Here is a 13718-nt window from a genome sequence, read left to right on the forward strand (position 1 = left end):
GTGGTGCTTCATACTTGTAATCCCAGTACTTGGGAGGCTGAGACAGGAGGATGGCAGTTTGCAGCCAGCCTCAGCAATTTAGTGAGGCCCTCCACAACTTAGTGAGACCGTGTTTCAAAATAAAAAATAAAATAGGGCTGGGAGTGTAGCTCGTAAGTAGAATTCCCCTGGGTTCCATCCCCAGTACAAAAGCAGTAAACAATCAACAACAACAACAACAAAACCCACGCTAGAAGGGGTGGTGAACACCTGTAATCCCGTTATTTGAGAGGCTGAAACCAAAGGATTGCAGGTTCAAGATAAGCCTCAATTTAGTGAGATTCTCAGCACTCTAGGGAGACCTTGTTTCCTGCTTCAAAGTAAAAATAAAAAGGGCTCAGGGGTAGCTTAGAGTTAGAATGTCCCTGTATCCAATCCCCAGTAACATACACACACACACACACACACACACACACACACACACACCACTTTGGACTTAAAAAAAAAAAAAACAAACATAACCAGATGGAATTAACAACAGTTTAGACACTGCAGAGGAAAAAAAGCAAATTTGAAGACAAAGCAACAGGCACTAAGTTGTGGTTCTATGGTAAAGTGCCTGCCCACCATGCCAGAGGTCCTGGGGTCCATCCCCAACAATACCTGTCCCCCCACATGAAGATATCACAAAATAAATTATTAAAAAAAGCCAAGAAAAAAATTGTATAAATGAGTAAAAAGCATTCATAATACACAGAAGGCAGAATGTATGTCCCTTACAACTATCTAAAGTTCTGGCCAGGCATGATGGTGCAAGCTTGTAATCCCAGTACTTGGGAAGTTGAGACAGGAGAATCACAGGTTCGCAGCCAGCCTCAGCTACATAGTAAATCCCTCTGCACTTAATGAGACCCTGTTTCAAAATAAAGAATAAAAAATAGGGCTGGAGTGTATCTTGGAGGTAGAATGCCCCTGGGTTCAATCCCCAGTAAAACACACACACACACACACACACACACACACTCACACACATTTTGTGGGGCACATAAGCAAGAATTGAAGATGCTACTCTAGACCCTGTTTTCCTTCTCCCTGCCTTTGGTGTGTGTGTGATATTGGGATCGAGCCCAATACCCAATTAAGTTACCAAGGTTGGCTGCAAGCCTGCCATCCTCCTGTCTCAGCCTCCCAAGTACTAGGATTACAGACCTGGTTCAATGACTCCCTGTTGCTAAGTCAGATGGGTTCAGTTCAGTTCTCATCTTGCTTGTTCTCTCAACTATTTCCAGTCATTTACACTCCCTGCAGCAGCAGCTTACCACTTCCTCCTCCTCTGTGTCTGGACACTTCTCACCTCTCTGGCACCTCCTTACCAAGTTTCTTAAATCCTGAATGCTGGTGTCCCTGGTTTTGCCATAAGGGAGTCTGTACACTTATCATCTCATCAAGGACCACAGCTTTAATACATCCATATACCAGTGACTCCCAAAGGCAGAGCCACCCTTGGAATCCACAGGGCTTTGGTTCTAGGACCCCCTATGATACCAAAGTCCAAGGATGTTCCAGCCCTTCATATAAAATGGCACAATATCTGCATATAACCTAGACAATCCTCCCATATGCTGTGTGAGTGAGTGAGTGAGTGTGTGTGTGTGTGTGTGTGTGTGTGTGTGTGTGGTACTGAGGATTAAACCCAGGGGCATTCTACCTCCCAGCTACACCCGCAGCCTCATTTTTATCCTTTATTTATTTTTGTTTGTTCTTAGCTTATTTTTTTAAAGGGGTTCTTTTTTTTTTTTTTTTTTTTGGTCTTTTTTTTTGGAACCGGGGAACGAACCCAGAGCGCCACACCTGCAAAGCAGGCGCTTTGCCACTGAGCTACAGCCCGGCCCCTTATCCTTTATTTTGAAACAGGGTCTCACTAAGTTGCGGAGGGCCTCATGAACCTGTCATTCTCCTGTCTCAGCCTCCCAAGTACTGGGATTACAGGTTTGTACCACCATGCCCAGCTCAAATACTTTCAGTCTGTTTGGCTCAATGCTCAGAGAACCTGAAGATACGAAGGGCCGACTATATGCCTACATCCCAGAACATCCTCCGGCCTCCAGGCCTATATTTCTAGTTGTCTACTTGACCGCTCCACTGCAGTGACTCAGAGGCATTGCAAGTGGACCCTGTTCAAAACTTCACTCTCAATTCCCTCCACACCCCTCCACAAAATAATGACTCTGTCATACAATGAGGCCAGCCTGGGAGGAGCCAACCTCAGCATCTCCCCCTCCCTTTCCCTCCTTTCTCTACATCCAGCCCAGCCCTGAGACTCTACCTCCCAAAGCTGCTGTATCTCAACTACCACCACCACCATGGCCCAGCCACCAGCATCGGTCACTTGAACACAGCAATAGCCTGTTCGGATGAAGAGGATTGTGACGCCGACGCTGAACGCGCCGGGTTTGCGCCCCCTCTCCGGGTGGGGAACCGCACACCGACGCCCTGAAGCTCCCTCCCGGCCGGCAAGTACGTCCCTCCCGGCCTAGACCCGGGCTCCGCCCCCCGCGCTCGACCTTTCCGTACAGCATGGCGGCCCCCTGCGCCGCGGCCGGGGCGGAGCCTTCCGTACAGCCGGGCCCCGCCCACCCGCTCCCGGAAGTTTCCGTTTGAAAGCGAGGCGGCGGAGCCTGCGGGCGGCGCGGCGGTTGGTGCCGGGCCTCCCGCGGCCTGGAGCGGCGGGCGGGAGCGGGGGCGCCTGCGTTCGCTCTCCCGGGGCCGCGGGCGGCGGCGGCGGGTCGCGCCCCCCCGGCCAGCGCGGGCTCACGAGCACTTTGCACCCTGCAGGGCCGGCCGAGCCGCCTGGCGACGATGACCAGTGCGGTCAAGACGGCGGTCAGCGTGCAGCCCCCCGCGGCGCCCAGCGGCGGCCCGCCGGCAGGTGGGTCGGGGGCCGGGCGGGGAGGAGCCCTCGGCCCCTGGGCCCGGCCGGCTAGGTCTGTGATGGGTTAGGGGGCGAGCCGTGCCAGGCGGTAGGACCCCGCACGATGGGAATAGGCTTACAGTCCTGTTCCCATCGAGCTGGGGATGGCCCTTGGTGCCAAGCCGTTCACTTCTGTTTATTTATTTATTTCTTTCATTGCGGGTCTAGGGATGGAACCTAGGGGCATTTGGCCACCGACCCACATCCACTACCCTATTTTTATTCTTTATTTTGAAACAGGGTCTCACTAAGTTGCGGAGACGGTCCGCGAACCCCGATCCTCCGGCTTCCGCCTCCCGAATGCTGGGATTGCAAGCGTGCGCCACCTAGATTGGGCAGCCTCTGCAAGTCTTGAGTTTGTTGTCAGGGAGGAGGAGGGGCCATTTGAGAAATGGGATGTTTGTGCGTAAGCGCTGGGATCCCTTGTTCACACTGTTACCGGCACAGTGTCTCATTAGCACATTTGCAATAAATCTTGAGTGATATGTGAACGAGAGACCAAGTGTTGCCAGAGGATTTGATAAAAGAAAATATGATCAAACACTTTGATGGGGTGGGGGGGATACTGGGGCTAGAACCCAGAGACAGTGTGCCTCCAAGCTACATCCTAGCCCTTTTTCAAATTATTTATTTATGGTACTGAGGATTGAACCCAAGGGCGTAATACACCTGAGCGACACGCTCAGCCCTTTTCATCATTTTGGTTTTGGAACAGGCTATTACTAAGGTGCTAAAGGCCTCCCTAAACTGCTTGAGGATGGCTGCGAAGCCGCAGTCCTCCTGTCTTAGGCTCCCAAGTACCGGGATTACGAGCGTGTGTCCTGCCGGCCTTGCTGAGTTGCCGAGGCTGGCCTCGAACCTGTGATCCTCCTGTTTTCCATCTTTGCCTAAAGTCATCTCGTAGGATCTGCGATGGTTGAGCTGCCTGATCCAGAGATTACAGGATAGAATCACCTGAAAACTGTAGTGGGGGTTGTGGAACAGCTCTGTATGGTTCCTTCTCAGATGATTCTGGGCAGCTGGTTGCTGAGCAGAGGCAGGATTTCTCTCTGAAGTAAACAGGCTTTTCTTCTGAGGCTTGAGGACCTATTCTCTCTGCATCGTCTTTGAGGAAGAACACGTAAATGGTATCCTGGGGGATGAGGTGCTGCTGGAGGACCGGTGCTAGTTCTCCTCTTTCCCTTATGGGGTTTGCCACACAGTCAGCCCGCAGTGACCGGCTCTCCCAGCCAGGTTCTAAATTTTCATCTCTTTGCTGTCCCCACTTTATGATCACATGTAACTGCAACAGTTTAAAACGCTTGGCTGTCTCCCAGCCTGAAGGTTATGATTGATTTTTTTTTTTTTAATTGGTGGTACTGGGGGTGGAACCCAGAGGCTTTCTACCTCCGGGCTATACTCCCAGGCCTATTTTATATTTTATTTGGAAACAGGGTCTCACTGAGTTGCCGAGAGCCTCACTAAGTAGCTGAGGCTGGCTTCGAACCTGCGCGATCCTCCTGTCTCAGCCTCCCAAGCGCGGGATTACAAGCGTGCGCCACCACGCCCGGCTGAAGGTTATGATTTGGATTGGTTGTTCGGGTTTTCTGAATAGGTAGTGTCTACACATGTTAAAAAGAACAATCAAAAGTTAGGAACTGATGGACGTGAAAACCAAGGTTCCCTCGTTGACACCAGCCATCCACTTCCCCTCCATAGTGTCTCCCATTTTTAGGAGATGGTCTTGGTTAAATTTTACCAAATTTTTCCTACAGTGCAATCCTTAGGTTCGAGCAAACTATTATTAATGGGTTATTGGGCCTGTTAATCATGAAGTTTTTTTTTTCAGGTTATTACTGTTTTACATAGAGTAGATTTGTTATTGTTTCTAACTTAAAAATAATTAAGGCCAGGTGTGGTGGTGCATGCCTATAATCCCAGTACTTAGGAGCCTGAGACAGGTGATTGTAGGTTCGAGCACAGCCCCAGCAAGAAGTAAGACTCATCAAGCTAGGGAGACCTGTTTCAAAACAAAAAAATAAAAGAAATCTGGGGGTATAGCTCAAAGGTAGAATGCCCCTTGGTTCAATCCCCAGTACCACAAAAAACACATGAAAATAATTATTGAAGTAGGACAAGATAGGTATACTCCCCCAAGGTTACTGTATACTTCAGACATCTCAGAAGAACTCAATTTTATATTTTCTTTGTGTGGTAAGTATTGAAAATAGCGCGTAGGTGCCCAGTAAGTGTACTGTAAATAATGTGTAAACCTGAGTGGAGCTCCGTTTGTTACAGTTTGCAGCTGATGGGTCTCGATGCTTGTGGTTTCACCCTCTTTATTTTCCCTCCTAGATACACAAACTCGAGGCACTTCTAAGAGTCTGTTGCCTGTCAAGTCCAAAGAAGCTGACATTTCCAGACATCTTCATTCAGGAGGTTCAGACAATGATATTGCAAAACTCACCAAACAGAAACGAGAGAACGGGTGAGAGCAGAGCACTGCTGTGCTTGGGAGCGTCTTGCCAGAGCTGCCGCGTGGCTCCGAGATAGAGCGCTTGCCTAGCAGGCATGCACCCTGGGTTTGGTCCCCAGCACCTCCCAAAACAAAAGCCAACAACAGAAAAATCTTGGCAGAAGTTGCTCAATAACAAGAGTTTATTTTTATGTGTGTGTATGTGTGTGTGTGTGTGTGTGTGTGTGTGTGTGTGTGTGCGCGCACGCGTGCATGTGCAGTGGATTGAATCCAGAGGCATTCTACCAACACTCCCAGCCCTATTTTTTATTTCAAAACAGGGTCTCATTAAGTTGCTGACAGCATCACTAAGTTGCTGAGGTTGGCCTTGAACCCGTGATCCTCCTGTCTCAGCCTCCCAAGTGCTGGAACTAGAAGTGTGCGCCACCATGCCCAGCTGATAAGAGTAGCTTCTTGGCCAGGAAGAGGTGTTCTTGATACACAGGAGTTCAAGGCCAGTCTCAGCAACTTATTGAGACCATGTTTCAAAATAAGAAATAAAACAGGCTTGGGGGGGCATGTAGTTCAGAGATGGAATGCCCCTGAGTTCAATCCCCAGTACTAAAAAAGTGTTAAGCTGGGCCTGGTGGCACACGCCTGAAGATCACAGTTCACCGACAGCCTCAGCTACTTAGTGAGGCCCTCCACAACTCAGTGAGACCCTGTTTCAATATAAAGAATAAAAAATAGGGCTGGGGATGTAGCTCAGAGCTAGAATGCCCTTGGGTTCCATCCCCAGTACTGGGGAAAAAAATTTTAAAAGGTGTTTTTTCTTCTCTCACACTTCCTCTGAGCGTACCAAGGGCAGTGCGTTGGCCAGCCACCAGCCATGTAAAGGCTATTAGCCTGAGTTGCTGTCTGAGCAGAGTCTAGCCGAGTATAGACCGTGTATGTCTCTCCTAGTAAGGTTTCATCTCCTAGGCAATTGTGGTTGACATTAGCTCGCCACGCTGCCTGGAACAGGAGGGTCTGTCGGGCTGTTGGGTACCCAGGAAGAGAGCTCTCTCCCTGTTACTAAGCCTTTTTTAGTGATCTGAACCAAAGCACGGGCCCTTTAGCTCTCCAGCCTTGTACATGATCTCTGGTTCTTTGCTCAGAAGCTCAAGCTCTTGGTCCCCTTGTTCACAGCACAGTATAAAGTTCTATAATTCTCTGATTCCTTTGTTTTTGCTTCTCTAGGCAGATGAAAGTTGCAGAGACTGCTGTCAGGAGGAACATCAGAAAGAGGTGAGCGTCCAGGTGAATGGCCTTGGCCTCCTTTTTAGGGTGCTGGGCACAGTCCTGGCCGTATGTCAGCATCACTCATAGGACTTGGTGAATGTGTCCTTGTCTGGATACTGAGTGGCATATCCACAGATAAGGCAGAGCCTGCTGTGAGAACCACTGTCAGGGCAGGACTCAGCGGTGCCACCTTCTGGAGTCGCTGTTGAGGGCCCATCAGCAGGAATGTGAACCCTCTGGGACAGGAGGGTCTGGTGGAGGTAGATGCCATGGGAAAATTCTCGACCCATCTCTGTTTCAGGCTAGTTTGGAAATTTTGCAGTCTTGAAAACAGGAATAATAATAAGCCGACAAGTCTGTCTACATAACTCCAAATCTGTTAGATGGACGTGTCTTAAAAGTTTTAAAGATAACATGCTAGCAAGCAAGAACTTCAAAATGAAGATTTAGTAATGACGATGGTGGTGGTGGCTGTTCACCATGTGTGAGTAGCTGAGCTAAGCATTGCACATGGATTTTCTCTTGTGGGTTTTTTTTTTCTCCCAGTACTGAGGATTGAACTTAGGGGCATTCTACTTCTGAGCTACTTCCTTAGCTTTTTTTTTTTTTTTTTTAACGTTTCTAATTTGAAGATTCTATTTTGGTGTGATGGTGCACACTTGTAATCTCAGTACTTGGGAGGCTGAGACAGGAAGATTGCAGGTTCAAGGACAGCCTTAGCAAATAGTAAGACTCTCATCTAGCGAGACCCTGTTTCAAATCTGGGAGTGTAGCCTGGAGATAGAAGGGCTTCCAGAAATCCCAGTACCACCAAAAAAAAAAAAAAAAAAAAAAAATAGGGCTGGGGAGCCGGACATAGTGGCGCACGCTTGTAATCCCAGCATTTGGGAGGCTGAGACAGGAGGATCACAGGTTCACAGCCAGCCTCAGCTACTTAGTGAGGCCTTCTGCAACTCAGACCCTATTTCCAAATAAAGAATAAAATATAGGGCTAGAGGAGTAGCTTGTAGGTAGAATGCCCTTGAGTTCCATTCCCAGTACTACAAAAAGAAAAAAAAAAAAAATAGGGCTAGGGGGTAGAGCTCAGAGGTAGAATGCCTCTGGTTTCAATCCCCAGTACCACACACACACACACACACACACACACACACACACACACACACACACACAAAATTACATTTTGAAACAGGGTCTTGCTAAGTTGCTGAGGCTGGCCATGAACCTGTGATTCTCCTGTTTCAGCCTCTCAAGTTCTTGAATTACAGGCATGTGCCACCATGTGCAGCTCTTATTTTTTTAATGTTTTTTTGGTGGAGGGTGAACCCAGAGGCTTTCCACCTCTGAGCTATACCCCAAAGTCCTATTTTATTTTATTTATTTGAGTGTGTGTATATAGTCCTAAGGATTAAACCCAGAGGCTTTCTACCTCCAAGCTAAACCCCCAGCCCAGTTTTTTATTCTTTATTTTGAAACAGGGTCTCACTAAGTTGTGTAGGGCCTCACTAAGAAGCTGAAGCTGGCCTCGAATCTGTATGCTCCTATCTCAGCCTCCCAAGTACTGGGATTACAAGTGTGCACCACCATACTCGGCTCCTATTTTATTTTATTTTTTATTTTTTATAGTACTGGAGATGGAACACATGGGCATTCTACCTCTGATATACACCCCCAGCTCTATTTTTTCTTCTTTATTTGGAAACAGGGTCTCACTGAGTTGCAAAGGGCCTCACTAAGTAGCGAGGCTGTCTGTGAACCGCGATCCTCCTATTTCAGCCTCTCAAATGCTGGGATTCCAAGCGCGCGCCACCACGCCCGGCTCCTATTATTTTTTAACGTGAAACAGGATCTCATTCTGTTGCTGACGGTTTCACTCGGCTATGGAGGCTTGTCGTGAATCCGTGAGTCTCCTGTCTCAGCCTCCTAATTACACTTCCTGATTACAGGTGTATGCCACTGTGCCCAGCTTCTCTTATTTAATAATACGAAATGTGGGCATAATCTTAATTCTAGAAATGAGGAAACTCACTGAAAGTTATACACGACTAAATGAAGTCAGGTTTTAAACCTGTTGAAGTAATTTTCTAGCCCATACTCTTAACACCTTCAACTCTTCTTACAGCTACAAACCACCAAGTAAGCAGAAATCGGAGGACGAGCTTAAGGACAAGAACCAGCTCTTAGAGGCTGCCAACAAGCAGTTGCACCAGAAGCTGGCTGAGACCCAGGTAAGAGACCCACCAGATCTGTCACCGCCTGCCCCTGGCCATGTGTGTGGAATCCTGGCGGGCAGAGAGAGAAGCCAGCTCAAGCCATGGGTGTCCATGAGCACAGCCACAGACCCACCCGAGGGACGCCCTCGGAGCGTTCCTCATCTGTCTGTATCACGCTTCAATAGGGAGAGCTGAAGGACCTGACCCAGAAGGTGGAGCTGCTGGAAAAGTTCCAGGACAACTGTTTAGCAATTCTTGAAAGCAAGGGCCTCAATCCAGGTAAGAGACAGCATGCAGGTGTCTTCCAAAGAGGCCATGTGGGCGCCCTTCCTGCGTAGCCCTGTTTCAAAATAAAGAATAAAAAATAGAGCTGGTGTAATCACAGCATTTGGGAGCCTGAGACAGGAAGATTATGATTCACAGACAGCCTCATCTACTTAGTGAGGCCCTTCACAACTCAGTGAGACCCTGTTTCAAAATAAAGAATAAAAAATAGGGCTGGTGGTGTAGCTTGGAGGTAGATGCCCCTGGGTTCCACCCCCAGGACCAAAAGAAAAAAAGGGGTCTCACTAAATTGCTGAGGGCCTCACTAAGTTTCTGAGGCTGGCCCCAAACCTGTCATCCTCCTATCTCAGCCTCCCAAGTACTGATATTATAGGCAAGGACCACCACACCTGGCTAAGGAATACTGAATAACCCAAGGGCATTCTACCTCTAAGCTAGACGCCCAAGCCACAGATTACCGCGAGTTGGAGTTTAATTTTTTTTTGTTGGTCTGGGGAATCAAGCCCAGGACCTGGGGAATGCTGAGTATGCACTCTACCACTGAGCTGCATACATCCCCAGCCCTAGTTGAACTGCCATAAACATTTTATATGATTGTATTGTGTGTACATATATACTATTACCAAAAATAATAATAGTTTTTTTAAGGCCTAGAGGACTTAGAGGCAGATAAAAGAGGTAAAATATATCTCTGGAGTCCAGGCATGAAAGCGCAGAGAAAGTCTAAGACTGGACACTCAGAAAGTTTCCCTTAGGAGTACGCTACCTGTTCAGGGAAGGATTTTTCTTTTCTTCTGCTTATGGTATGCTTCCCAGATGAGGCTGACTTGGCTATAAACTTCCCTTTAGGCGGTGAGACCCAGCCATCGCAGCAGACGCCCGCCACGGACCACACGGACTCTGTGGTGAGTGGATGAGCAGGCCAGGACCCTGGGCCTGTGGACGCTCAGGAAAAGCCAACACGTGGCCTTGGTTATTCATAACAGAAGAGCAGTGTGACGTGTCCTCAGTAGCATATTTACCTGAAGGGTAGCTTTGTGCCTAGGAGTGTGTCTGATTTGAAAATGTCCTACTTTAAAACACATAATAGAGCCAGGCATGCTGGCGCACGCTTGTAATCCCACCATTTGGGAGGCTAAGACAGGAGGATCCCAGTTCGAGGACAGCCTCAGCTACTTAGTGAGGCCCTTTGCAACTCAGTGAGACCCTGTTTTAAAATAAAGAATAAAAAAAAAAAAATTAGGGCTGGGAGTGTACGTTTGAGGTAGAATGCCCCTGGGTTCACTCCCCAGTACCACAAAAAATATTTTTAAAAAAAGTTAATAATACATAATAGTTGGGCGTAGTGGTGCACGCTTGTAATTCTAGTACTTGGGAGGCTTAGACAGGAGGATCACAGGTTCATGGCCAGCCTTCGCTACATAGGCCCTCCACAACTTAGTGAGATCCTGGTTCAATATAAAATTTTTTTTTAAAAATTAGGGCTGAGAGTATAGCTCAGGGGTATAATTCTCCTGGGTTCAAACCCCAGTAATGCAAACACACACACACACACACACACACACACACACACACACACACACACACACACACTCTAGGGTGAACCTGTGTAAAGAATGGAGAACTACATGGTGCAAAGGTGTAGCTTTTTGAATTCCCAGGAAGGAAGGTAAAGCCTTTCAAAATTGTAGGAAAATCAGTTGTCTTTTTAGACTCGCAGCACGTGGCTAGTTGTGGAAGCTCTCGGCTCCTGGGACTGCCAGCCGTCCCTCTGCGGCTGCTACGTGTGTTCCTAAGGCCAGTTTCGCGCAGGGCACAGGCAGAGGGCAATCTGTGTTCAGTGGACTGGATTCCGCAAGGGCCCACTGTGAGCCAGCCCAGCGTGTGCAGTCCTTAGTCAGGGACAGTGATGGAGAGAAACTTGAGCCCTCGTCTAACTGCACGTTCAGCTTGTAAGAAGATGTATTACATTGTACTTTCCTCTTAGCTGCTGTTAGAAACTTTGCAAGGTGAGCTGAAGCTTTTTAATGAAACAGCCAAGAAGCAGATGGAAGAGTTACAGGTGAGAGCCGACTGCACCCGACGCAGGACTGTCCTCTCCTGCCACAACGGGAGTTGATGGAGGGATCTTCCTTTCTTGTTTTTCTCTTTCTGCTTTTCTGATTTTTTTTTTTTTCTTTCCTGGTACTGGGGATGGAACCCAGGAGCATTCTACCTCCAAACTACACCCCCAACCCTATTCTTTTATTTTTTATTTATTTATTTTTTAATTTATTTTATTTTATTTTATTTTTGTGGGTCTGGGGATGGAACCCAAGGGCATTCAACCTCTGAGCTACAACCCCTGCCCTATTTTTTTTTTTTATTCTTTATTTTGAAACCGGGTCTCACTGAGTTGTGAAGGGCCTCACTAAGTACCTGAGGCTGTCCGTGAACTGCGATCCTCCAGTCTCAGCCTCCCACCACACCCGGCTCGTAATTTTTATTTTTGAAACAGGGTCTCACTAAGTATCTGAGGCTGGCTGAGAACCCATATTCTCCCGTCTCAGCCTCACAAGTACTGGGATTACAAGCGTGTGCCACCACGCCTGGCTTTTTCTGATTATTTTTAATAAACTACTTTGAAATAATTTTAGGTTTATAGAATAGTTGCAAAGAAAGCTGGGCATGGTGGTGCACTCCTGTAATCCCAGTACTTGGGAGGCTGAGACAGGAGGATCTGGGTTCAAGGCCAGCCTCAGCTATTTTATGAGGCTCTTTGCAACTCAGTGAGAGCCTGTTTCAAAATAAAGAATAAAAAATAGGGCTGGGGTTGTAGCTCAGAAGTAGAATGCCCCTGGGTTCCATCCCCAGACCTGCAAAAAAAGAGCGTCATGTGTGTTCATTGTTTTTGAATGCCTTTCCCTGCAGGCCTTAAAGGTGAAACTGAAGATGAAAGAAGAAGAAAGGATACGATTCCTAGAACAGCAAACCTTATGTAACGGTCAAGTCAGTGATTTCACAGCAGCCCTGGAGGAAATGGAGCAGCTCTTAGAAATGTAATAAAAGGCAGGCAGCCAGGTGGCTTCCTCTTGGGAATAGACTCTTGGAAAGCCACTTGGGACCTCGTCTTGGCCATCAGCTTCTAGGACTCACCAGCCCCAAATGAAAACAGTTTCTGCAGGAGGATTAAGGGCCGTGTATGCTGGAAGGGCGGTTCCTTAAAGCAAGTTCCCACCTTCGATGGGTCAGCTCTCCTGAGCTTTGCGCGTAGATAAAACAGGCTTGCGAGAGGGGACCTAGGAGCTCGACTTCACCTCCTAGGCAGCAAAGCAGCACCCCAGTAGAATCAGACCAAGCCAGCCACAGCTGGAGACGCGAGAAGATCCCATCAGGCTTGCAGGAAGAAGCCTCACATACAGCGGCGCACGGGAGCTTCCTGGGCACGGCACTGCGGGGCTGCGCTGTTCCCTTCTAACTTGGAGCACATTGTCTCCGTCCCGCGTGGGCTTCTTACTTCACCGTAAAGTTAAGAACCTGAAGTTGCTTGCAGTTTTCAGCTTAATAAATGAGAAGGTTTAGATAGCAGTAACACCTGCCTGAAACAATACAACTTGGAGCTTTACGTCTAAATCTTACCTGTTTTATTTTTGTTGTTGTTTGTGCACATGTGTGTGTTTCTGCAGATAGAATGTAGGGGCATTCTACCTCTGAAGTAGACGCCCAGCCCCCCCCTTTTTTTTTTTCTTTGCAGTACTGGGGATGGAACCCAGGGGCATTCTACCTCTGAGCTACACCCCCAGCCCTATTTTTTATTCTTTATTTTGAAACAGGGTCTCACTGCTGAGGCTGTCCGCAACCCGTGATCCTCTGGTCTCAGCCTCCCGAGTGCTGGGATCGTGAGCGTGCGCCACCACGCCCGGCTCCTTCTAAGTCTCACTGCTTGCTGAAGCTGTCCTTGAACCTGCCATCCTCATGTTTCAGCCTCCCAATACCAGGATTGCAGACATGTGCTACCACACCAAGTGGGGTTTTTATTGTTGTTTGTTTTTTAAGTACTGCTTTTGAAATAAATATTTCTGTAAATACTCTAATTATTCTGAGGAATGAAAACTAGAATTTAAACAGAACGTGTCGACTGAGCATCATTATAACAAGTTCACGATGCTCCACGTTACCGAGAATATTTGTCTTCCGCCCATTGGTGCCTTCGGGACTGACATGTGCTCCCCGTTGGGGGTGCCAGGCTCCATCCGCCAGGTTAGTGGCCATTCGCTGCCTGTGCTCTGCCTGTGTGCTGCTGCTTGCCCGCGGCCACAGATCCTGACATCCATGACAGCCTCCCCTGGAGTCTACCGAAGGCACAGGCAAATTCTGCCTTAGTCAAGACAGGCAGGCTTTAGCTTTCACCATCCCCCCTCTTTTCTGCACATCCTAATTTCTCCCTAAACTACTCACTAGGCATGGGGGCACATACCTACAGCCCCAGTACTGAGAGGCTGAAACAGGAGAGTCACAGGTTTGAGACCAGCCTCAGCAACTTAGACCCTTAGGGCTGGGGTGTGACTTGGAGCCAGAA

At 48.1% G+C, this 13718-nt stretch overlaps 1 protein-coding gene across 1 annotated transcript; it reads left to right on the top strand.

Moving 5' to 3' along the window:
* Window positions 1-2669: 2669 nt before the first annotated feature.
* On the top strand, window positions 2670-12202 carry KNSTRN (kinetochore localized astrin (SPAG5) binding protein; the record flags this gene model as incomplete). Its single annotated transcript, XM_080706807.1, has 9 exons — window positions 2670-2674; window positions 2815-2908; window positions 5285-5417; window positions 6624-6671; window positions 8785-8890; window positions 9061-9154; window positions 10010-10065; window positions 11148-11222; window positions 12071-12202. Exons 2-9 carry the CDS (start codon window positions 2839-2841, stop codon window positions 12200-12202), a joined length of 714 nt encoding a protein of 237 aa, XP_080562933.1. The 5' UTR covers window positions 2670-2674; window positions 2815-2838.
* Window positions 12203-13718: the final 1516 nt, after the last annotated feature.

The sequence above is a fragment of the Muscardinus avellanarius genome (assembly GCF_963383645.1).
Source record: "Muscardinus avellanarius genome assembly, chromosome: 12".
In the NCBI taxonomy this organism is placed as follows: domain Eukaryota; kingdom Metazoa; phylum Chordata; class Mammalia; order Rodentia; family Gliridae; genus Muscardinus; species Muscardinus avellanarius.